This window comes from Haliotis cracherodii, unplaced genomic scaffold (genome assembly GCF_022045235.1).
Source record: "Haliotis cracherodii isolate W230 unplaced genomic scaffold, xgHalCrac1.p SCAF_6, whole genome shotgun sequence".
Lineage (NCBI taxonomy): Eukaryota > Metazoa > Mollusca > Gastropoda > Lepetellida > Haliotidae > Haliotis > Haliotis cracherodii.
This window is the reverse complement of record NW_027266319.1, coordinates 59,165,959-59,193,109: the sequence shown is the minus strand read 5'-3', so window position 1 is coordinate 59,193,109 and position 27,151 is coordinate 59,165,959. Positions and strand designations below refer to the sequence as shown.

The window sequence follows — 27,151 nt, the reverse complement described above, 5'->3', positions numbered from 1 at the left end:
CAGATTGGGAACAGGTCACCTGAAGAAACCAAAACCTTTCACACAAGAATGTCAAGAACAAGCTCCAAGCCCCAGACTCCCTCGTATCAATCGTACAGGTTCTAGAACCACCAGCTGGAAATTCCACCTCTGCACTGATGTTAATGGTCTAACTTGAGTGTAATATTGACTATGTCCAAAGAGTTGGCGTTTTGATAAATCAGTTATAGGGGGACACCGGGGGCCAGTCATCTAAGTTGGATCCCTTAGATGTACCAAGAAAACAGTGATCATGGTCAAGATTCGCCAAGACTAATGTTTCTAGCACTGTACCTGTGACCCCTGGTTTTACCAAAGTGGTAAACGTCTAGGACCTGAATCACTTCACTCTTTTCTCCCACATCAAGCTGACACGCTGTGAGACATCTGAAATACTGCTCAAAGCAACTTTAAACCAAACACACTCATGTTACGTATCACCTTTCTTTACAGACAGTATCTGACAAAATACCTTCAACAAGTAATCAGCAGACATTTTAAGGTACCCCAACTACGGTACTTCAAGAACTGTAGGATGATAGCAAGTCTGGTGATGGAGACTTCTAGATTCAGATGGATGTGTTTGTCGTCAGTCTCTGTCAGTGTCATTGTATATCATGATTATAACACACTAATATCACAGCCAACACCCACCATAGACAACGGTGTAGTTTGCTTTCACAGATTTCTTTAAAATTTCATTTCAGTTTGTATTCACAGCATCAACATGTAGCCAGTATCACAATAAACAGGACCTGTTTTCACTGTAAATAATTATCGACACTTCATATCAGTAACAAGCTAATATCAATGTGTTTTCGTTCTCCGATTTAAAATGTTATTCACTATCATAACGATAACAAATGATATAACATATTTAATAATTATGTATGATAATACATAATGTTATGTAATGCTTTTAGTCAGGTAATAGTGTCTTCTCTGTATGTTGTTGGGTATACCACAAAGGTTCACAATTTCTCCATCTGAATCTAGCTGGCAAATCTGCAATCCCAGGAATTTGAGAGGGCAACCATGAACAAGAAATGGATTATAAACACACCTTTGATGCAAGGAATGCCTCACATCAACACACTTGAAATAAAAATACACATGTTTAAAGCATGATTCCCAGACAATGGGAGAGAAGAAATATGCATACAGAGCAGTAGAAAGCTTAGGTGACTTTTCGTTTTGTCAGAAATTTGGACAAAATCCAACAAAATATTTTTCCAGCACCTTGACCCGAGGTATCCCCTACTCTTACGTCATTTAGCCAACATACCGTTATATTTTAATAAATTGATAATTTTTCATTTCAACATCACAAAATTTCTTCACAAATTAAAAAGAAATATTTTTTCCTTAAAACAAATTATTGAATAAAAATCAAGTCATTTACTTAATAAAATGTAGGAATTAAGATTAAAAGGTATTTAAAATTTGATTATTTGGCAATAAATGATTTAAGAGGGATATCATCAATGTCAAAACAATTTCTTTGGGTATGGAATTGTTCAAAATGACACTATTCTAATCTTGTCTGACCAGATACCCTTGATACACAGGGCTGTTCGACGATAGTGCAAAAATAATCACTTCATTGCCTCGCCTCCTTCGATCAAAGTACCAATATATGCATAAAAACAACTAGAAAGTTGAATCCTAGAAACAACTCAAGTCGCTTCCAAAGCAGAAAAATATTGGAAAAATATACAAGTACTTAAAGTGTGGAAGTTGTAGCGATATCGCCATTGCACACAAAAAGTAAAATAAACAAAATTAAAATTAATAAACTTGGGCACTGAGGACTGACAAGTACTTCTCAACAGCACAACAGCTTGACTAGAAAATATCACAAGGAAATATCGTAAAAAAAGTATACCAATCAAGTTGTTTGTAATCTATATTGCACTGAACCTATTGCAATCCTTTTATATATCAAAAAAGAGTATTTGTACAAATTGAATATGATCATTACACAATTGATGGCGTCACATCCAAACAAAACAGGCTGGCAGGAAAACTGTACAGAAGACAAATAAATAGGATTTATCAATATATTCCAAGGTAACATTAAAAAAAGTTAACGAAAACAAACATGCACGTAAATAAGGTGAAACCACAGGACATGGTGACCACGTCATGTCGGTGAAAGACAAATCGTATAATGATACGAGGATGGTCAGGCATACACATTTCAAAAGTGAGACAAGTTTCCACCAAAGTTCCATCACAACAATTTTGAGGGGGAAAAAATCAGTAAAAATTGAATGCAGCAAAAAACCTTGAGAAGATAGTTTCACTGATTGACCAATCTGCAGAGTCAGGTTGCAACATACAAATTGATTTTTGAGACCTCCGTCCTGAATTTAAACACAAAACCTATTGGACGTACGTCTTTCTGTCTTGTAAGACTCTCAACTCTCTAGAACACAGGGAAGACATTGTGAGATCATCTGCATGTCCTTGGTATAGGCTTGTTTAAGACGTCTCACTCAATACAGCTCCGTGGAGTCCAAAGTCCTGCTTGGCGCTAGGACCGTTTGATTTCGTTGAAGGCAGTTAACTCAGCCTGCTACAGTCGAAAACCGTAGCGAGGCCTTGGGAAATCACAATTCACTCCAAGACGATTATCATTGGCTGAAACGTCTGTATCGTCCACACTTCTGTAAAACACTCCTCACTTTGCTGTATGTGATCAATGCTTGGACATTGATGGAATGGGTAGGATAATTGTCTCTTGTTAAAGTCCTCCACAAGCTTAGTTACACCAGACACTCAAGTCAGGTGGCCTTGAATCAGCTAATGTTAGTTCTCTGGGGTGTAGGAACTGTCTTCAAACCTCCCACTGTTGAATGAGAAAAGGTGATGACCATGAGCCTGGCAACAAACTTGGTCTTCAGAAGCTTACGGTGTATCCACAAACCAACAATGTTTACATCGCAGACTTGAGCCAAAACAACATGAAAGCATCAATACCATGTATTATATACACTTATTCACATATATATAGGTGGTCTTAACAGCAAATAATTGAATGTGTGTATATATAGATGTATATGTAACCAATGGTTTATCACAGGTATGAAACACGATGCAGCACAACTAACTCGAGGTGACCCCTGGAAATTCCGTCTTTGAGCCAAAATGTGTAACAAAACCTGGGGTTCTCTCAAGACTTGGCTTTGTTAGGACTATGCAACAAAATCAGCAAGATTCTGCCCTCCTGATCAGCGAAATACAATTCAAACAGTCACACTTGTTAGTTGTTGGTTCATCTCGCACGTGATTAAAACAGTAACACCACAACACACACAGAGGATAAAAATCAAGAGAAATCTGGATTGCACAAGAAATACCGGTTAGAACCAGAGCCTGCTGGTTTGTCCGAGCTGGAAACTCTAGTTATGTAAGTAGCACACCAGCATGCTACACACTGCGTCACTCGACCTTTGCACTATATACAAGTCTCACGGCAGACATGCACTCTCTGCCAGGGATGTCAACTCGGGGTTAGTTATGGTGATGAGTCTAGTTTCAACGCAGGGATACCAACATCTTTCTGGCTGTTGTTCTGCCAAGGAATATGAAGCAGCTACAGGGGTGATGTCATACATCATTACGACTAGTTCTGTTTGTACAAATGGATTTCACCTGGACTAGATGCATTGGTCACAAAATATTTCACTTCAATCCAGTCACGAGGGTTTGTGTGCCCAACCTTCGCTCTTGGAACAGAAACCGTCCTCCTCACGTAACATTATTTGGTGCAATCAGTCTTGATAGAAAAGTAGGAAGTTATAGACACTTAAACACTGTGTCATCATTTATGGAACATAAAAGATGAGGTTAATCCCAAGGAATCCATGATTTCGGTGCCAGAGAGCCTATCTCCATACTATCATATCTGAGACGGCCATGAGCAAAGGTTTCTCAATGTCCCAAAATAGTTGAATATCTCTTCTAGCCAAGGTTTCAAAAATATTTCTCAATCTCAAAAATTATCTGATGATCTGGTGATGAGGTTGATGAAGATATGATTGAATATTCCTGACAAGATGAGCAAGCATTGGGGTACAGATCCTATCCAAATCCAGGGTTACTTAAGTGTAGATTGTATGGAGCTATTCTAATGGATTTCCACACACAGCTCTAAGTTGATTACTTTTGGGATGAAGAACAAACAAATATACGTGGAAATGCAACTACATAAGTCACCGAGTGAGGGATGCAAAGTCAGTCACACATGCCCACCGACCAAGCAGTTATCTCCCCTTTGGTGAGCACACACAGTGTTGTAGTGTCAAGTGTTAGTTCCACATGGAAACACACATAGTTGGGTGAGTGGACAAACACAAACAAGCCTTGGTTAGCACACTAGTAGTCTAGAGTTATCTCCCCCCTTGTCGGTCACACACAAGGGCGGATGGCAACCGCTATAACACTGTTACATGTACCCTTTTATCGTCTATAGATTCCTCCTCTTCTTCGTCTCCTTGTGTATGATGGGTAGTCTGTGGCCGCCGAGACTCGTCTCCCGCGGAATACTGGTTATAGTCTTTGAGTTCTTGGGCACTGTAGCCCCCTAAATGTTCATAATATGGGCCCCGAGGGGTCCTCTGGCGTATAAGTTCCCTGGCTGCCAAGTCCATCTCTTCTGGTGTCATGTCTGTGGCCTCTGCTATCTCACGTTGTAGACACTTGGCATCTAAGTATTTACCTAAACCTTCTTCCTTTAAAACCTGAAATACATGGAGTGGTATGTCATATCATTCACTTTAAATCTCATTTGGATTGGGATAGGAGTTGTACTGTGAAAATGGTTAAACATGGTTTAGTTAGAAAGAATTATGTGTAAATCATATTACTATTTTAGAACTCATTTATAGCTGGAATGTTGGGATCTTATACCACTAAATATACCCCACTACTATATATATCCCACTACCATATATACCCCACTACCATATATACCCCACTACCATATATACCCCACTTCCATATATACCCCACTATCACATATACCCCACTACCTCATATACACGACTACCATATATACCCCACTACCACATATACCCCACTACTATATATACCCAACTACCACATATACCCCACTATCACATATACCCCACTACAACATACCCCATCACCACATATACCCCACTACCATATATACCCCACTACTATATATACCCCACCACCATATATACCCCACTACAACATACCCCACTACCACATATACCCCACTACCATATATACCCCACTACCACATATACCCCACTACCATGTATACCCCACTGACATATACCCCACTACCACATATACCCCACTACCATATATACCCCACTACTATTTATACCCCACTACCATGTATACCCCACTACCATATATACCCCACTACTATATATACCCCACCACCATATATACCCCACTACAACATACCCCACTACCACATATACCCCACTACCATATATACCCCACTACCACATATACCCCACTACCATGTATACCCCACTGACATATACCCCACTACCACATATACCCCACTACCATATATACCCCACTACTATTTATACCCCACTACCATGTATACCCCACTACCATATATACCCCACTACCATATATACCCCACTACCATATATACCCCACTACTATTTATACCCCACTACCATGTATACCCCACTACCACATATACCCCACTACCATGTATACCCCACTACCATATATACCCCACTACCAAATATACCCCACTACTATTTATACCCCACTACATATATACTCCAATACCCCATATACCTCCACTTTCAGTTCAACATGTACCTGGATTTAAACCTACATTCCTCCGTACCCCTACAAGTATACCCACACACACACCCAACCCCACCCCACTTTCTCCCCCACTGATACCTCTGCTACCACAAGTACCTTTTCCACCATGCGCTCAGCACTGCCCCTCCTCTGGACCCGTGGGTCTTGCTGGTACTGAGACATGACATGCTGGGGTATGACAAGAGGCCCACGGTCCAGACTGCGGTAGATTGGCCCTGCCGTGTCACCCATGGCTGCCGAGTCCGACAAGCGGTGACGCATCCGAGGTTCCTCTTGCTCTGTTAAGACAAATCAGGTACCGAATCATGCTACGAGTTTACGTTCTTGACTCAAACCACGGACAATGACCAATCTTTATATAGATGAAGATGAAGAATGATGACTTATTCTAATAATGAAGTTAAAACTTCTTCGTCCAGAACTTGAAAGTTTAGTTACAAGCTTGTGATCACGCAGGAAACCAAAGGCACTGATTTGTGATAAATGAGTTTTAAATTTTATTAGAATGACATATCACAACTTAGATGCTTCTTTTAATGTTGGTTTAATATTCACTTATGTACTCTCCTTTTATTTACATACAAGCATATGAAGATCCCCAAATACCGAATTTTTACTAAAGATGTGCACCTGTGGCAAAATAACATCTAAAAATATCAAGAAACATGACTCTTGAATGACACACTTCACAAATCATTTCCTGATTACTTAAAGAACAATTGAGCATAACAACTGCTTTTAATTATGTTTTTGCAAGAAATCTTATGGATATTACAATGTTATGTCAAGTCATGCATTCTTGATTTCAGTAAAATGTGTCAATATTTTTGCAAGATGAATCTTTTAGAATAATGGTGCACTGTGTAAAATTAAGAAATTGTCTTCCTGACTTGGACAGGAATATACAGATATATCAATTAATCTACATACATACCTCTTACTGTTAACACTAGGAAACATCACTACGTGAATTATGAGTGTGCACCAGAGCAAAATTATATGTGTTCTCAATCTTTTGAAATTCCAAAGGATCTTATTGATGAGTACCATTCAATACCCTGTCAGTTCACCTCCATTAGCTACCAAAACCAGCAAGTGAGAAAAGCGCCTTCTCCCATACATGCTCTTTGAATATTCTTCATAGCATTCAGACCTGTTTACCATTCCATATTTCCATCTTAGCTGCAGTGAATCACCTAATGCCAAAGCAGACATTACGGAGCACCAGTAAATCAACAGTGGTCATTGAAATGCAGCCAAAACACCAGGCAAGATAACACACAAGCAGGTACTTCTACAATGCATTCCCATTGTGGGGATTCCACGTTTCGAATTAGTCCCAAGCTTCTAATGGGAGACATAATAATGCCGCACTCAGCAATATTCCAGCTATATGACGGCGGTCTGTAAATAATTGTGTCTGGACCAGACAATCCAGTGATTGACATCATGAGCATTGATCCACGCAATTGGGATCGATGACGTGCATCAACTAAGTCAGCGAGCCTGACCACCCGATCCCAGTCAGTTAGGTACAAGGGGCTTGTTTCATTAATGATGGCCAGTTAAACGGCAACTCAACCATCAACCTAACTGACATTACATGTGACTTTTATTAATCTCACATGACCACTGTAAAAGTTTCCTAAACATATATCCTGACCATGTTATACAACTCAATGTTAAAGAACACCCCATTCTGTCATATTACGATACTTAATCATGGCATGAGAGATTAACTAGTGACATGAAAGAATCGGGTATTCCTTAACATCTTTTGAGTAGCATACATGGGATATGCCTCTTGGACTCGAGTCACGTCGGCCCATTTTGATTTACGTTACCATTGCTCAGATTTATGTAACCATTGCTCAGATTTACGTTATCATTGCTCAGATTTACGTAAGAGAGACCATGTTTTTGTCACTGCTAGTTTTTGAGAAAATATGTCCCCTTTGAGAAGCGAACGGACGAAAAGACAGACAGACGACTCCGTTCCTGTATTCCCTGCCCACTTCGAGGTAGGGAATAATGATAGTTACTATAGGCATTTATATACCCTTCTACACCTCTATTTTCCATTTTAAAAAAATGTAACAAAGACAAGAAAATTTCTGCCTTAGTAGTGGGTGTTAAAAGATTATTTAGATTCTACATATCGGTCTAGAAGTTGGTCAAGGAGGCTAAAACGACGAATACAGTGCAACAAATTTGCAGACAACCATGGCATATGTGGTCATCAAAATGTGGAGATGGACAACAGTGGCATTAAGGATTGTAGACTTCGATTTTTAAGAGATAAAAATGAAAATGTAGACAAGCTTGGAGCTCTGAATATCAGGCTTGACAACATCGATATACTACGTTATCACATCAGCTAGTCATGCAGACAATGCCATATCACCCATGTCTCAGTGTACAACATCGAGAAGCCACAACAACTGATTGTTGACTGTTTACCTCGGATAAATAGCAGGCCCACTGCAGCAGACACACTACACTGCGTTAGCATCTGCTCCTTACATTACTAGGACAATCATTTCTGTTACATTTTCTTTAATCTTAACATTCAATACATACATGCTATGAACTAATTTAGGTATCTAAAATTGACTTGAGTGAAAGTTTGAAAAATAGAGATGAAATGTAAGCGTGTATTGTGTAAAATACATATGCTTGAAATTAAAACACATATTTACACCTGAGGCCTTTTATTTATTATTATTAACTGGTTTACCCAAATAAATTGGATTAATATTTAATGTGAAATGTAATTGTAAAAAAATATGTTTGTTAAAAGAAATTTATTTTATGCTAGTTTCAGATGTTTTTAGGTCAGTCTCTAAACCAATTAAAAATAAATATAAGGCCAAAGAAACTGTAAACTTGTGCAGTGCAAATTATTTAAAACTGGACTGTATTAAACACTAAGTCCATATGTTCTACATACTATCAAGGCATTAAACCTAATCTCCGCGCTAAGTCATGTTTCATTTCCAAAGATAAAATTATGAGTAAATCTTGATTCAAAGTAAATACCAAGTTAGTCAAAATACTGAGTAATATGATGCAATGATAATGAAATAAGTCGTTTGATGGTAATGACTGGTTCATCAGCTGCCTATGGAAAGCACTAAAACTACTGTAAGCAAGTCCAGCGATCCTATTTTCATCAAACACATGCCTTTACCCAAACCTACCTCTAACACGGTCCTTTCTCCAGTTTTTGAAAAAGTTCAAGAATTTACCACCTATCCCCGAAAATACACAAGAAAAATAATAAATCTCCTCTATATGGCAAAAAACATGGGAACTAAAACGATGAGATTAATTTGATTAGAAAATCTGATTATGAGAAATGATCACAACGTAAATTATATGGTAGTTATTAATATGGTTAGGAAGCAAAATAATTTCTATAGCATTTTATTTGTTAGGTGATTCATCAAAGGAAACAGTTTTCACTTCAATCAAATCAGGTTAATACGGAAACTTGAATATCTGAAGGCAAAGAAGTTTTGCGTAATTTCAAATCCAACTTTAATTAACACTATACAAATTCATCTCATCATTTTAATTCGTAACAATAAATATCTAACTACTAAGTACCTAATCCAGTAGTCTGGAATGTAAACTAACCACGATTTGAGTTTAGAAACAAGATTAACAGAATTTTCCAGGAATCAAATATAGAAATATATGCAAATGTTTAATCATGTGATAACCTACTCCTATATTATTGGCATAAAATAGGTCCCCAAAAATATCAAGTCTCTAAAAAGGTGGTTTAAATATGGTCGATTTCATCCAGAATTGCTTCTGCTTCTATCGACATTTTAATATATTTCATATCTTGAATACTGAAAGCCCTGGTAGTTAATTCAGTCTGTATAGTCCAGCAATTTCACGCCAGGGGACACCAGTGCTCCACACTTTGTACCCATGTGGGGAATCGAACCCGGGCCTTTGGCGTGAACGCCTTCACCACTAGGATACATGAGGAGAAGCCATGAGGATACAGGCTTTACACAGAATCTACACACTTTTCAAGGATCGATTTCGGTTTTCAAGGATAATTTTCCCTTTTCAAGTATCATATTCCTGGAATGCTTCGGTACAAAACTGTTCCGATCATACAAAATTAATTCCACCACAACTAACATTGACACTAACTTGATGTAAGAAAATTGTTGGTAGGAATTTGAATTTTTATATTTTCAAGGGACATAATTACTTATTTCTAGGATCACAAAAGCACAATACCCAAAATAAGCATATTTCAACAAAGCCCAGGCTAGTCAAGCACTTGTACATCTCTGTAAATCTTGATCCTAGCTTTCCCCCCGAACTGCACAGCGTCATAGACTTTGTTAAAGTTTGTGACACATGATAACAGATAAACCATCAGCTGATTCCCTCATCTACATAATCGGCAAAAGTGATGCTAAATGAGTATAACGATATTAATAATGGGTCCTTTATATCCCTAGGATATAACTGTAAAAGTGGGAGATTGATGAAGGCTTAGAACGTACTCTACTCTGACTACAATGTATAGAATGTATGGCATGTATATATTGGAACACACTACACGTAAACGAAGAGTGTTTCACAGACAATACGAACTTGACAATAATAACAGCTATAAAATATTGAGGAAAAAATAATTAAGAAACAAACACATTCCCCAGGTTGTTTTATAACAAAACTTATCATATGCCCTGTATATTCTTGATTGGCATTGGACAATTTTCAGCTCAACAAACTATTCTCAACATTCCATGATGAACAAATTCATTTTCATTTATACTTTTTGGGCAAATTGTGAAAACACAAAATCTCTTTGTTATGCTTGGTAAATATACATGTCACTCAAGCCATTCAGAAAAATACTAATAATTCATATTTTAACTTGTTTCAGAAGCTAACTTCAAACATATTCTGAAAATAGTCCAATGCCTTTCACTCAGCATCTTGAAACAGAGATGTAGGAAGCTAAAAACATGTTGAAAACGAACCTGGAGCCAAGTAGTGTCGTGATCTGCTCGGTGAGGTGGGGGGCGTTCTCACCGCGTTCGGGTACTGCATGGGGCGCTGATAGCCGGTCAAACCGTCTGGAGTCATCCGAGCGACAGCCATAGCCTGTAATAAACACAGAACCATTAGCGACACTTATCAAATTGAATCAAATATTGAAATCACAGACAAAAATGCATGCAGTTACAATTCACATTAAGCATTACAAAATTTATGTTGATATGAAATTATTAAATTACATTGTAAAAAAAGAAGTTGTTGATGTGAGTGAATTTCTCGTAGAAATTATGGCGTCGGTAAGTTGTCTTGTCTTGACAAGAATATGGAATAATATGCGGAAAACATTCAATAAACAATTACAGTTATTAAACTGATAATAAATGTGAATCATGCTTTAAAGAGTTAGTTTGTTAGTGGGGATACTATTGATGTCCAAATAAGCATTTGTAACATGAGGGAGAATATGGTGTTTTTAGTGAATGCCTGATACAAGTCAAGTTATCAACAATTGAGAAATTATGTTGCTTTATCAAAAAATATCTATCAAGAAAAAATATACAACTTAATAAGCATTTATCAAACGGCACATGTTCAATTCATTGTTGTGTAATGGGGTTCAATAATTCACAACATCACAGTGACTTGTCAAAGCTACACACAACTGCAATGTTGTTTCAGCAGGGGCAACACATAATTTCATACTGGCAGAGTAGGTCACACATTTGTCTTCATGTACTCTTAATATCTTTGTCATTTTTTACTTTTACTTTAGGTCAAATCTGTTCAAGGTTATTTTTTCATGTGGTAAAACATTTTTGGAGCCTTGGTTTACAGAAGTTTTGTTATTTGATAGCGGTTTTGCGTATGTGTGGTTATTCCTAGATGTTGGTTATAAGAACATGTTTTTTATCTGCATTGAGAAGACGCTTAAGAGATATATATTTCCAATCATGGTACCACAGTTTAGAGTTGTCTACCGGTACTTTTTTAGTGCATTATGCTAACAAAAAATCTCTTCTGCAACCCGAATTATACATAACAGTACAGAGAGGGAATGATCAGTTAGAGCAATGTGTAAATTTCGAACATCTCTTCACAACTTTCGAGTCAACATTATTTGTAAAAGGTGATTGTTGAATATACCTCATACAAAATCTATATGTAAATCTATATATCTTGTTTGTATGTAAGAAATGTATGCACTTGAGAAATACTTTTTTTTACCTCATTACGGAAATATTATAAAGGTAACATTATATTTGCAAATTTATTGAATCATGTGATATTAATGTAGCTTTATAATTATGTAAATTATTTAAAATGAGATCGAGATAAACGAGATAATAATAAATAAATAAATAAATAGATAAATAAATAAATATAAAAAAAAAAAAAAATAAAAAAAAAATATAAATAAATAAATAAATAAATAAATAAATAAATAAATAAATTGGTATAGCACAGGATTCACTGTGCAAAGGTGCTCTGTGATATTCTAAGTGGAATTATTTATTGTCAAAAGGTCGCCTTCCAGAAAATTGTACCATGATATTCCTAGTAGAATTATTCATTGACAAAAGGTAGGCTTCCAGAAAATAGTTCCATGATATTCTCAACGGAATTATTTATTGACGAAAGGTAGCCTTCCATAAAATAGTACCATGATATTCTACATAGAATTTTCTATTGACAAAAGGTAGCCTTCCAGAAAATAGTATCATGAACTGTTAGCATTAATCATTGACACAATGGACTGAAAATCAAATACTTTTTTTCCAGTTGCCTAGCAAGTAGTTTTTGTGTAGTTGACCTTCAACTTTGACCAAAAAACCTACTTTCTGGTTACTATATTACGTACATCGAATTCATAAAGAAACGTCATGATCGGTTGACTGGCTAGAAGTGTATGTATGCTGGACGACCTGATATACGTACGCTCATGCAATGGTGGAAGCAGTAAGTTAGGACTATATCACGCCAGGCCACACTTCTACCAAGTAAAACACTTCACCTGTGGAGTTACCTGAGCCTGCGTCAATCGCAACGGCTCCGCAACTTTTCTCATCAAGGGATTTTCATCACTGTCCTGTTTCCCAATGCACCCCAGTTTGAAGGACGCCCCCCGGCGACTCAGTTTCCGTGGGGGTGGCGTTGGTGGGGTCTGTTCACGCTCGTAGTCACTGTCCTCTTGTGGAAGACTGAAATCACGCAGATCATTAAGCATGGGACAACATGATCTATTGCACATGAAAAGATTTGAAGTCACAATAACCTTCTAACCATGGCAAATGTAATAAGCACCTGAGTCAATTACCAAGGTGGTTTTAATGTGAGGTTTTCTTACTAGATAGAATGATGTTGTGCTTCTGTTTATACTTAACTAGAAAGGGCAAACAGGTAGGCCATTTTGGTTTAAAAAAAGAACAACCCTGTAACTGTGTTGGAGGAGTATGGTAAAAAAGCAGTGTTTAGTATATATTTTCATGTCCTGAACAGTGAGTAATTAAACAACCATGAACAAAACCATCAAATAGGGTTGGTCAGGTAATCGGAATCAGGACATGTTGCTTATGCACTTATAGCAGAGTCCATTCCAGACTAGTACAGAGATCCAGAGAACTTTTTGAGCAACTGAGCTTTTACTCGAAGGTTTCCATTTTAATTGGGTCATTTTCCATAGGGTAACCAATATTTCTTCACCCATCTATTTATCACTCTATTGTGTTTTTCCCCAAATGAGAAAACATTTTGAGATTTAAAAGAAAATATGAAATAATGTTTTAGATGTACATAACGGTCCTAAATATAGGCTTGACTCGGAAAGTAAAATAGGTCGTAATTGTTTTTACGAAAATTAGTTCATTTGTATGCATGTTGAAAAAACTTCATTGGATATTTACACGTGCAATTGCATTTTCCATTTAATGTATGAATTTCTGAATGAAAAGTTATTGAAAGTAATTTGGTTTTGAATAGTTTTGGGGGATATTTTACAAAAATACACAGCTTATCTCTGGCTCTGCTAGTAAATAAATTCCTTACACTTATTACAAAAGATTCGTACTTCAGTATCTCAGTAGGAGTGATGGCTACATTGGGACCATGTGCGAAATATGCATAAAGTTGGAAAGTGCACGTAAAATCCCCAACTCTAACTCTCTCTCTCTCTCTCTATTGGGAGGACATAAATTAATTCGATTACTAATGAATTCCAGCCTCCTTTTTGTTCCAAACTACATGTATTTCAACCAGGTGACAAACTAGCCTCCATACAACTGCCCCTCACCCCTAATATTGAAGGGCAGTGGGTAGCCTAGTGGTTAAAGCGTTCTCTCTTCATGCCAAAGACCCGGGTTTCATTCTCGACATGGGTACAATGTGTGAAGCCTATTTCTGGTGTCCCCGCTGTGATATTGCTGGAATATTGCTAAAAGCGGCTTAAACCATAACTAACTGATCCCATTAAGCATTTGAAATAAAGCTTTCATAAATCCATCCAAAAAACTATGATCCGAAACAAAATATCAGAATTGTTCAAGGAAACTTTTTGGGATCCATAATTGCATATAATGACAGGTTGTTTCACATTTTTTAATCCATGAGTAGTTTGAAGGGCTCAGATATGATAAGGAAAGGACTAAAAATCAAATCAAATCATACAAAATAGACTGGGTACATTTTGACACTCAAACCTCACTTATTGCACACAAAAGTACACATTAAAACATCAGATATACGTGTATACCCGGTTAACTGGCAAAAAGGATAATCCAAACAATGATTCCTACCCCATATTAACAAAACATGGATTTTTAAAATACATTTAACACTGAAACAGAAACCAAAAATTTGGATTACATATTTTAATAATTCTTTATCAAGAGTGTTATTGGTTAATCAAAGTAACGAAATACAACCATAAGAAAGTGCTACCTATAATGAAGATGTGCAATAACTTTAACTGTCCACTGAAAGATTTGCTTGTCTCCGCTATCTGGCTCGCATTTTCAAACCTCTAACGAGGAACACTCAGTACATAAAACCAAAATGTCTTTGTCCAATGCCTCAATAATGAATCAGTTTATTGGTTCTCTGTCCAGTGCCTCAATAATGAAGCAGTTTATTGGTTCTCTGTCCAATGCCTCAATAATGAAGCAGTTTATTGGTTCTCTGTCCAATGCCTCAATAATGAAACAGTTTATTGGTTCTCTGTCCAATGCCTCAATAATGAAGCAGTTTATTGGTTCTCAGCCATCAAGGCATTTTCTTTTAAACCAAACAATAAAAACAAAATGCTTATCTAAGCCAATGGATTTTTTTTTCCGCAAATCATTTTTAACCATTCTTTTTCAAAATGAGGAGATACAAGCCAATCTTGCAGGAAATTAAATGCTTAATTAAGAGTTAATAAACAACTCACTCCCTGTAGACATAAATGCCATGCTTCTTGGTCATCTCAGGAGGATTGAGGGCATGAGTGCGGTTGTTAGGTATGACATGTTCACCCAGCACAAGGGGCTGGGGGGATGTAGCAGAAGAGTGGGTAACAACAGTCTCCAGGTCCGAGTCTCCCCCCTGTCCCTCGTCTCCCTCCCCCTCAACTCCCTCCTCCCCTTCACTCTCCTCGCCTTCAGAGGATACCTCACTGCAATAGATTCCATCGCCTCATTAGACCATTGCCACGTAACCTTGACTATCTGAACTCACTGTAATAGATTCTACAGCCTTGTTAAACCATTTCCACGTAACCTTGACTATCTGAACTCACTGTAATAGATTCCACAGCCTTGTTCAACCATTTCCACGTGACCTTGACTTTCTGAACTCACTGTAATAGATTCTACAGCCTTGTTACACCATTGCCATGTAACCTTGACTTTCTGAACTCACTGTAATAAATTCTACAGCCTTGTTACACCATTGCCATGTAACCTTGACTTTCTGAACTCACTGTAATAGATTCTATAGCCTTGTTAAAGCATTGCCACGTAACCTTGACTTTCTGAACTCACTGTAATAAATTCTACAGCCTTGTTCAACCATTGCCACGTAACCTTGACTATCTGAACTCACTGTAATAGATTCTACAGCCTTGTTCAACCATTTCCACTTAACCTTGACTATCTGAACTCATTGTAATAAATTCCACAGCCTTGTTAAACCATTGTGACTTAACCTTGAGAATCTGAACTCACTGTAACAAATTCTACAGCCTTGTTCAACCATTGCTACTTAACCTTGAGAATCTGAACTCACTGTAACAGCCTTGTTAAACCATTGCTATGTAACCTTGACTATCTGAACTCACTGTAATAGATTCCACAGCCTTGTTCAACCATTGTGACTTAACCTTGAGAATCTGAACTCACTGTAACAAATTCTACAGCCTTGTTCAACCATTGCTACTTAACCTTGAGAATCTGAACTCACTGTAACAGCCTTGATAAGCCATTGCCACGTAACCTTGACTATCTGAACTCACAGTAATAGATTCCACAGCCTTGTTAAACCATTGCCATGTAAACTTGACTTTCTGAACTCACTGTAATAAAGTCTGCAGCCTCGTTCAACCATTGCCATTCAATCTTGAATATCTGAACTCACCATTGTAGATTCCACGACCTTGTTTTACCAGTACTACTAAATATAATCAAATATATTTCAACTTGAGTTATCCACAATGTCTATTCCATCTCTTAACTCATCACAAGAGCTCCATCAAAGGTGACTGGTTTCAAAAGGAGGCAAGGGGACAGGATAAACAACTCGAAAAACAATTGTCATTCCACCATAAGGGCAAGGGAAGCTGACAAGAGGTTAAGGCGGGGTGTTTCTCAACAGAACATGATGTGAAGAACAAATAACAGAGTAAGATCTGTAAACAGTGTTGTTAAGGTTAGATAAACATAATGAAATCAAAACATAATCATGGGTAGATAAATCTCATCTCACCTGCTCTTCTCACTCACTGATTGCTCACTTGATTCACTGTGTAATATTCATGGTTAGTTTTATATTACACAGGATATTTTATTCTTATGGTTCCATCAAAGTTTAAAACAACTTTCCTACATGATTATAATCAGAATATTTCACCCTAACACATTGCTATTGAATACAGTGAAACCTGGTTAATCCAGACCCTGTTATACTGAAAACACGCCTTCTGAGCAATCATGAAGGTTACTTCAAAATATACTCAAAAGATAAAGAACACCTGATAGAATGACAGATCAACTGCAGGAACATGAAAGAATGGGGTGTTCTTTAACTTCTTTTGAGTAGTATATAACCAAAGGAGCAGTGCTCCATATCCATGTTTTGTTATTCTTGAAATTTGGTAATTGGGACGATTTTCGCTGGGAATGGTGCTGTCTGGATCAACAAGGCATCACTGTCTTATGAACACACTAATGCAAGAAATGGTTGTTATCTGTGAGAGTTTTACTTGGCACAGTAATTCCATTCTGTTTAAAATTTTGATTTCACAAATAGATGGGAGAGTGTTCAAGGTTGTGGCACTTATATAGGTGAGGTGAGGTGAAATGGGGCTTAATGTCGCATCAAGGATTATTGCACTTATATAGCAACTGCACTTTTTCAGTGACATACATGCATGTGTGTGTGGCTGCTCGTACTAGTCCAGACTTAATAGTGCTAGCCCACTGACATACCATGCCACAGTTTAACATGGATTCCCTACTCAGGCATATTTTTGGTATGACGAGGCAGGGGATCAAACCAGAGTCAGGGTCTGGCAGTTGAGTCAACTGAAGCAGGGACCAGGCGCCTATGCCAGGTGCTCGATTCCATTCTACCATGGTCTTCATCAAAACATTGTAACTAGTGTCTTGTGTGAAACTGACATCATTTTGTCTGTGGGGACTTTTTGGTTAGATACAGGCACTTTTTAAGAACAAGCATTTTTTCTCAGAAAGGAAGCAGCTGGACAATTTTATTTTTTCAGGTCATCCTGCATGTCAAGTAAACAATTCAGTGTTTTTTGTTGTAAAACCGGGACAATTATTTACATTATACTTCACAAAGTGACATCCTTTCCTTGCATGAGTATACAACAGCATAAATGAGCAAAAAGGAGCACCAAGAGCGTAAAGCGTTTTAAAGCAAGGGGGATAACTCTACCTTGACTTGCTGTCTCGTCTCTGGTCTTTAGCTGGCTCAGGTGGTATATTGAGCGATGGACGGGGTGACGGTGTGTGGTTCATCTGGTTACGGCTCTCAAGGTTCAGATGGTTACATGACCCAGTAGCTAAGTTACCATTGATGTTCTCCTTAATTAACCAAGTATTAACAGGAGAGACCTTCTGGTTCTCTTCACCAGGTTTTCCTTTAAGTGATTGTGTGCGGTTCAAGAATGGAAGAATTGGTCGTGTGTATCCCGCAATGGCACTAACCACACTGCCGAACAGACCATGATTTCTCTGAAATGAATCACATCAACAAAAGATTTTAACACAAACTTTCCAATAACATTCACGATTGCCTTCCCCTTCACTCTTTCATCATCCAAAAGGAATTTGGACAGATTTATTACAGCTAAAAGATATACGATTATTCATTAGACACAGAAATGATTGTCCAGTTGATAGACTCTACTCCCAAGGCACCTCTGTCCAAATGAAGTAACCACGTTATACAACAGATGCACTGACTCTATATCACCATCATCAGCTGCTCCAACTGACATGAGCCAATGAAAGCACAATACAGATGAAATAAACCGGGGAATGTATCAACTTAGAAGGAAGATTGTAATACAATGGCATGGCCACAATATAGAAACAAAGATCAAAAATAAGAAACTTGCTCAGCTTCATGCCAAAATAAAGTTTGCTATCTTACACATGAGGAAACAACATTTATTGTATATGTATATTCACAGTCATAGGATAACAACATTTGTAATGTATATACTATGGTTGTTATAGACAGGATAATAGCCATAGAGTAGAGTTAAATCATATGTACATGATCATAGAGTATACATGTATATTGAACTGAAAGTAATGTCGATGTGCTACTTTGGATAACTATTAGCTGCAGTTGCACCCATTTCTTTGGGAATCAAGTGAAATGTATGTCAAACAATATATTAATCAGAGGGGTGTGCTAGATTTCGGATATGGATGAAAGGTGAATATTAATTTCTTTTAACGGAGAGAATGGGAAGAAACAGAGGGTGTAGAAGAATTCTGCAATTCTGGATAAAAAAAAAGGATTTCTGCTCATATTCCATTTCATATTTGTAAAGACAGTTGGTTGAGATTTAAAAAATATGTACCATCTTTTAACTGATTTTTGTGAAGGATTTTCCAATTTAGCTTCAGAATACTGTGCACCTGTGAAATTGAATATTAAGCTTTACCAACCCTATGCATAGGTTCTTCTATATCTTTATCTAAGAATTCCTCGTCATCCAAATTTCCTGATATGGCGCGTCGTATTTCCGGCCCAAGGTCGTGAACTGCTCGCAGACCCGCCTAAAAGACAAACACATCAGGTCTCTAATGCTACACAGAGTATCAAGGGAGATAATTTGCATTACCTAGCTGTTAGTAAAGAAGGCTTAGTTTTTTTGGTAAAGTGGGGGGCCATTTTTCAAGTATCTTACAGAAATTGGACTTGATTTCCTCAAAAGTTTTTGAAAGGCAGTTTCTTTGAACCTTTTATAAATAATAATAGTTAAAAGCTCATGTCAGTGAGAGATCTTTACATTTCGTAACCTATAGTAACAATTTTCGTCAAATAAATTACTTATCTTAAATAAATGGTTAAAAAGATATAATTGATTATATTTGACAGGTTCTATTTGGTATGAACCATAACTGTTTTACACAATCACTAAAAAATACTTTCTTCATTCTTAGAGTCCTAAACGTGAACATGAGCCGATACTTAACATTTACTTATCAAATGTCTTGCTGTTATCCTAAGATTTGAACCGATTAAAGGCATATGTGCTCAAAATGGCCCAACACTGATCAGACAGCAAACCTGCAAGCCGTAGAAGGAGGGCTCCGAAAGATGGGATAATAAAGGAGACAAATTCCATTATCAAGCAGTGTTGAAGGTTAGAACGTCAGGCAATTAAATTTCGCCATGTCAACAATGACCCCAAGGTCAAAGCGCTGTAGAGACCATTTCTGTGCAGAATCTAGTTCTATATCAGGACTATCTCCTAACTATACTCTACTACCTGTTCAAAAGTGCAAAATTTCTCATACAAAATGCTGAAAGCAATACAGGTTATTCAGATGCAGAAAAAATATTTTTCTCCCAAAAAATAACTCTAATCTAAATATTCTCTTAAATGAAATGTGCTCTATCCTAACTTCTACGTAGGAAATAAGCTACAGCCCCGGTAGTCTTGGTACAAGACGTATTCCTGACAAGCAACATTCTGGTGGGATGGCAAAGCTCAACAAAGCAAGGTGAAGTCCTTGAAAAGCATTCACATGCATGGTTATTGACATCAAAAACTGTAGCATGTTATCTTCCATTAGCTATCATCAAGCCATACGTTCAAGCATGGATAGAACTAGGAGAGTCTTAAGTTGATGGCTGTCTAATGGGTGCATGTATTCACATTACAAGTAACCGTTTATTCAGGAGGGTCAGCAAGTGTGTTTTACATGCTGACTACCTTTGGTTCTTGACCAATAAAGGGCTAGAAAAGAAACAGGGTATCATTTAACAAATGCTGGAGTGAATGAAATGATTAAATGCAATTTGCAGATAAGTATCTTCCTTCCTTCGTGTTTATCCGTGTATCTTTAAACGTTAATCAAGTTGTGTTGTTTTCCAAATTATGGACAATGAAAAGAAATTGTATCATGATACAGTATGATTGGTGTGATTGCTAATACTGGTCTTCATATTTGTATATACATGTATGTAAAAGCACTTCAATAAGTCGTTTAATTAAGATACTCTGGTCAAAATATTCTACTTACAAAAATCTTAATTATCTATATGGAGACTTAGGAATATGAATCGTTTCCAAAGAAGTTTCTGTCACTTTTAAACAAAAGGGACAAAACCCTTCCATTATCATAAGAAATCTCTGCTAAAAGCAGAGCCCATTGTATGATTCCAACTCTATCATAAGCATGTGTAAGAATCACTATCAATTAGTGATGATAACAGGTGCTTGTGAAAAGTTTCCTGCGCCACCAGATAAAAAAGCCTATCTGCTACTCAACTCCTTCAGAACCACCAAGAGATGATGGGCCGACAGATATAGGATGTCAAAGCCGAACAACATGCAATACTTTATTAGTATTTCAACTGACCTAAAATACAAACACCGATTTTTCTTCCATGTTTTTCAAAATATTGAACAAACTACTAGGAAATTACATCCAGTTTCAAATTTCAAAATGTGTGTGCAGTGATTTTGTATTTAATTTCTATGTAAAATTAAACAAAAATTCTAAAATCAAAACTGAATTTTAAAAGTTCATGCTAAATGTTGGCAATGATAAAACATATTAACATAGACATATATACCTACCATCTACCTAACATGGTTTATTCAGGCATTGTAAGCTGAGGTTTGGATGTATATGTCTATGAGATTAGCAAGCAGCGATGCACTATCTAACAGCATAGCTACATATAGAGGATCAAATCCAGTAAATAAATACATATGTGCTATGTATACAATACACACATTCTGTAGTACTATATGACAAACAGTATGGTTATGAGACACCAATGAGAAGATGATCATACAACACTTGTAAATAAAGAATATAAGAAAGGCTCTTTGTGTTGAAGTCTAAATATTATCATGCATTGATCAATATATACCGGTACATGTATAAATATGGACAAATAATGCATCTGTTCAAGGCAAAGCTTACAGTCATGAATATTAAGACGAATATGTAAGACATTGATCCATGGTAAGACTGTGGCAGATTGTCACATTTATGGCATATTTTGTTATTTCATATGGCCTGTTTATAAACATTGGAAATAGAATTGTTATTTTTTCACTGTATACATACCAAATTTGGTTACAAATGTCTACACAAGCTACAAAATCTATGGTGAGGTTGTTGTGTGGTGGCAGAGATTGTTGTTGGTATATTTCTAGTGATGGGCAGAGGCAGCAAATGACTCATAAAATATTGAGCCCTGTAAAAGCTAATCTGCCAGGAAGTGAGTTTTGGGTTACCTCCCTTGGATGCTCTTGACAAACTTGACAGACTTGATCATTTGAGAAGTTTCTGGATGGGACAGTTTCTATACGGCTTGCTGTACCTATCTCAGAGCGAGCAGAGTGCAATTCTAGGCCAATTCTGACCTGACTCGCGTCTAATCTATTTGCCAGATGCAGATTGGATTCCTATTCCTATGTTCCTGACAGCTTCCAACACAATGCCAGACTTTAGAACCATGTGCCTCTTTCAAAACATTGAACAGTGACAAATTCTGGACATTCGTGCGAGCATTGGGTCATGTAATAAGGCCTGATTTTCATGGCTGCTGCCACTCGTTTGGCCCACTGTATTGCCTGTTGTGACTGTAAACTTGATCTTGTGTGGTCATTTACTGATTTTACAAATAAGTTCTGTATAAAACCAATTTCAGTGATAGCCTTTGCATTTACATTCAGAACACTTCGGATAAGAAGGTGTGGAAATTATGAGGTGGATTAGGTTTTGAAGGAATTTCATAATTCTGAGCCCAAACGGAACATTAATTCTCAGCTTAGTACAGGGATAACATTAAGGGTGAAATGGTGAGAACTGATAAGGTGCATCTGCTGATGACATCACATTGTCATGGCAACGTCATCAGGTTCATGTGATGCCAATGCTAAGCTGGGCTTATGACAATGGAGTTTTAATGTTTGCCACTAACTCAACAATCTGCCACACACAGTGGCCTACCATGGTTCTCAGTCTTATAAATATGCTTGGATATATTTTCATGCTAAAATTGAAAGAATTAAAGCTGTTGCATGTCATATAACATTTTTGGAGAAAATTAATAAAAATAAAAATATTGCAATCATTAACATTGAATTTATAATCCTTTAAAACATTTTCATAAAGATAGAGAGCGATATGTTGAGAACAATAACGACATCTTACATATAGGTTTGATCTATTTGGGCTGACACAGACTAAAACTTTATTGCGTAAAATATCTACAGTCTACGTCAACAAATCTCAATAATTCTTTTAGCTCACCAACACAATGTGGTAGATTACTGTTGAAATCTATGCATTCAAAATCAAAATATTTCAGAAATAAAAGTATTGTGAGAATCATTTTTGGGTGCATTCCAACATTCACGAGGTGAGCTAAAATTATCTGTTTCAAAATCCATTTTCACGATCTTTAAATTTAAATATAAGCTTGATATATATTATCTCTCAAGAGATGTCACGTTAGATATACTGGATCAATAAATGGAGTCTGTGTCAGTGGAACTGAACACAGACATGGCATTCAGGAGGACCTGGCCCTGTTTCCAATTCTTGACCGACTCAAGGGCTGACTTGTACAGGCATTATTTGGTGTAACCCAGGCTCAGGTGTGTCTTTGTTCCCCGATGTTGATGTTCGTTACTTAACTGCCCCGTTTGGATTCCAGGTGAGAAGCCCCCAGCAACCCAGCCAGGACTAGTACAAGCAGCCATACACACATATGAGTGAAACAATCTTGAAGGCACAGGTAAACCTCATTTCACTCACCCCACCTCATGGCACTGACTGAATGGTAGCCAAGTGGGTAGGTGTTAGCTTGGCCGGCATGAGATCCAGGTTCTATTCCCACATACAAATTCATTCTCTAATCCGGGTTAAGAATAGGTCTTTAGCAACCCATGCTTGCCGTAAAAGGCGACTATGCTTGTCATGAGAGGCGACTAACGGGATCGGGTGGTCAGGCTCGCTGACTTGGTTGATGCATGTCAATGTTTCCCTATTGTGTAGACTGATGCTCATGATGGTCCAGACTTGATTATTTACAGTCTGCCATCACATAGCCTAAATATTGCTGAGTGCAGCGTTAAACAACAAACAAAACAAACAAACAACAAATTCATTCTCAGGATCACCACCCACCATCACAATGCTGCACAAAACCTGACTCACACATATAAAAACAGTAAATTAACTGAACAAATTTCATCCCATTTCTTACACTCAACTATTCTGAAACAGAGCATATCATCCTATCATCAACACATGGATTTTGAAACAGACTACACTATTCTAGAAAAAGAGATGTGAACGGTACTCACATGCAAAGCGTTGGTGTGTTCCTGGCCTTTTTGAATCTTTTGCATTTGTTCTTTGCGTTTCTTAAAGCGCCGGAAATAGTCTTGGATAAGAAATGTTGCATAGAATTTCCCCACTGTGACATCGTCATCCCCTGAAATCCAATGCAGTCTTCCCAATTAGTATACAGCAGATCTGAGTCTGTGAGACAATGCAGAACGATGCCTGGTGTATATACGATCCATTCCATGGAAACAATGTTACACAGGACATGATACATACAGAATATGCTCTGCAACAGACAGCCACAGGAATGTAGTTGCGCTGGTTATATTGCTATGTATACAGAATGCACATGGACGATGTTAGCATGGCCATGGATCAGGATGTAGCATGGATGTTTAGATATGGGATGCTTCGGACAATATTAGCTTGTACAACTGCATGAGAATCGGCACTGTTTGGAGCAAGTGTTCATATTTCTTAACTGTGAAATTTGTACATGGTTCTTTATTTTCTTCAGCTATGCATACTTTAATATGCTTTACTTTTAAAAATATATTTCATTGTTCAGTTTGACCAGAAAAATGAGGGATTATGACACAAACCCTTTCCATACCAATCATATTTCTTAAATTTGTTAACAACAAAATGCCTTAATTTTACAAGTTTATGAAATAAATGTGACTGTGAGAGAATTTTAAAGTTGACAATCCCAAGAATATCTTTGCATGAATGAAACACGACAGTTAAAGGGAGATAATCTTAGAAAACATGAACATTTCTCGAATGCCATTCTCCGAAGCTCTAAATGATATACTGAGCTTGCTGATATACACATACAATAATACATGAATTAATCATAGCTCCATAGATCACGTTAGCTAGGCATATGCTTCAGGCATAGACAAATAACATACAAATTATATCAATATATTTGAGACAACAATACCAGTTAGGTATACGAAGTATATAATCAAAAAGGTTAAATCACAGCAAGCTAATGGGTGCTAAATATCATCAGCGTCATGAACACACCATGCACTTACAGCCACTGCTGTACATTTGTAGCTACAAAATGTTGACAAACTCTAATGCTGCACTTTCTGTTGGTAATTTACAAACAGTGAGTGAGTATGGTTTTACGCCGCTTTAAGCAATATTCCTGCAATATTCCTGCAGGGGACACCAGAAATGTGCTTCACACATTAATAAATACAATAAATAGAATAAAACCCGGGTCTTCAGCGTGACGAGTGAACGCTTTAACCACTAGACTACCCCACCACTGGGCCAGACAATCTAGTGATTGATATTGTGAGCAATGATCCAAACTGTCAGGGTACAAAGACACCCAATCCACCCAGTCAGCGAGCCTGACCACAAAATTCATTTCATCCCCTCCTGGGGCGGTCGGGTAGCCTAGTGGTTAAAATGTTAACTCGTCACGCCGAAGACCCGGGTTCGATTCCCAACACGGGTACAATGTGTGAAGGCCATTTCTGGCGTCCCCCACCGTGATATTGCTGGAATATTGCTAAAAGCGGCGTAAAACCACACTCACTCATCCCCTCCTACAACCAGCATGGGCAGCTGGGGATCTATTCTAACCCAGAATCCTTCACTATTGTAGCTGATGTTACTTAGCCCCGTGGTTAACATGCTTGTTTAGGGCTACTACCTACACACATGGTGAGTACTACATCTAGAGACTGTGTATCATCAACGTCATGTTTCAGGTGTCCACATCACACAAATACACGAAGACGTCACAATACAGAAGTAATCCTGCAAAGTGATATCAAAGAAAATCTTTAAAATATCAAAAATGTTATGAAATTTGGCTTATTCAAGTATGAACGTGAATAAAGTTCATATTGTGTTAGAAATTAATGTTAAACTTTGGTTGCAATATTTTACAACCTTCAATAAAATTTTAAATAACCATGTGTTTCATTTTGGAGTTGTCAAAATGACCTCCATGCACCTGAATTGACGTGAACCTCCACACAGTCTATATGTGAATTCACCTGAGTGAATACATGTACCTGAACATATACCACCACACGTCAGCGTGTATCTCTAACTCCGCCAGCAGAGGGCGCTAGAACACGGTGCCACCGCACTCAAAACGTGGCTTGTCAAAACGTACACGAAACCAAAACTGCCAAGTTCAGCAGGAAGAACTTCCATAGTAACCTCAAAACTCGGAAAAATATACTTTCTCCTTTTAAAAAAATTCATCTTATCCAATTTGAAAAAGAAGTTGACAGATTTCATTGATTTTCAAGTCTTACAATATGTATGTTGTGACAAGCCTCCCGACCAAATGAAGGTCTCTTAATGCACTGGTTGAATGACGATACAATTACAATGTATCAACTATAAAACATCATCACTTGCATGTTTTTGAAGATAATTTTGATTGTTTTCCAGCCATTCTTCAGTTGTGCACACAGAGATCCCCATCGATCAAGCTTATCTCAGGCAGACGGGCAGAAAGGCCATGGGGAGATAACTCATAACATACTTGCCTTGCCCTAACATTATTGTACAGAGATTCCTCAGTTCTATGGTCAACAAAGACCAATTTGTTAACTCAGACATGACCGCAGAGTTTACGAACACGGGTAACTAAAATCTCTCTTGCATTAACTACACAAATTATACAACACAGTAGGTGGAAATTTCCCTTTCAAAATGGGAAATTGTTTGCCGTTGTCTTCAATCATGATGAATCAATGAAAGATTAACTATGACATATGGTAGCCACTGTATCTGGAAACTTTTATGTATATTACTTCTGTTGAAAATCTGAAGATTTTTATAGTGTGATGACAGCCAAAATACAGGATTTATGGCAATGATGTAATAGAGGTTTTGTATTCAAGGGAATTATATGTTAGAAGCCATGGATAGCTGTGTTGATTCAAAATAATCTGGTATTTTTGCAAATACGTTTAAGGCCGTAATATGAGTATGGATTTTTCTTTTTTTATCAAGGT

At 37.4% G+C, this 27,151-nt stretch overlaps 1 protein-coding gene across 13 annotated transcripts in view; it reads right to left on the bottom strand.

Moving 5' to 3' along the window:
* Positions 1-2,260: 2,260 nt before the first annotated feature.
* The window catches only part of LOC139446128 (muscle calcium channel subunit alpha-1-like), a 156,555-nt gene continuing 131,664 nt past the window's right edge, over positions 2,261-27,151 (bottom strand). For 7 of the 13 annotated variants that reach the window (XM_071227415.1, XM_071227414.1, XM_071227421.1 and 4 more), the window contains 11 exons: positions 24,170-24,300; positions 19,278-19,388; positions 18,031-18,329; positions 15,308-15,532; positions 12,899-13,085; positions 10,869-10,992; positions 9,051-9,101; positions 8,311-8,331; positions 5,947-6,128; positions 4,479-4,763; positions 2,261-2,869 (listed from right to left, as the gene is read on the bottom strand). In XM_071227415.1, the coding sequence (XP_071083516.1) occupies positions 2,858-2,869; positions 4,479-4,763; positions 5,947-6,128; positions 8,311-8,331; positions 9,051-9,101; positions 10,869-10,992; positions 12,899-13,085; positions 15,308-15,532; positions 18,031-18,329; positions 19,278-19,388; positions 24,170-24,300 (1,628 nt within the window). In that variant the 3' untranslated portion in view covers positions 2,261-2,857. Of the gene's footprint in view, positions 2,870-4,478; positions 4,764-5,946; positions 6,129-8,310; positions 8,332-9,050; positions 9,102-10,868; positions 10,993-12,898; positions 13,086-15,307; positions 15,533-16,839; positions 16,876-18,030; positions 18,330-19,277; positions 19,389-24,169; positions 24,301-27,151 lie in introns of all 13 variants that reach the window. The other 6 variants (XM_071227419.1, XM_071227427.1, XM_071227424.1 and 3 more) reach the window with 5 other exon arrangements.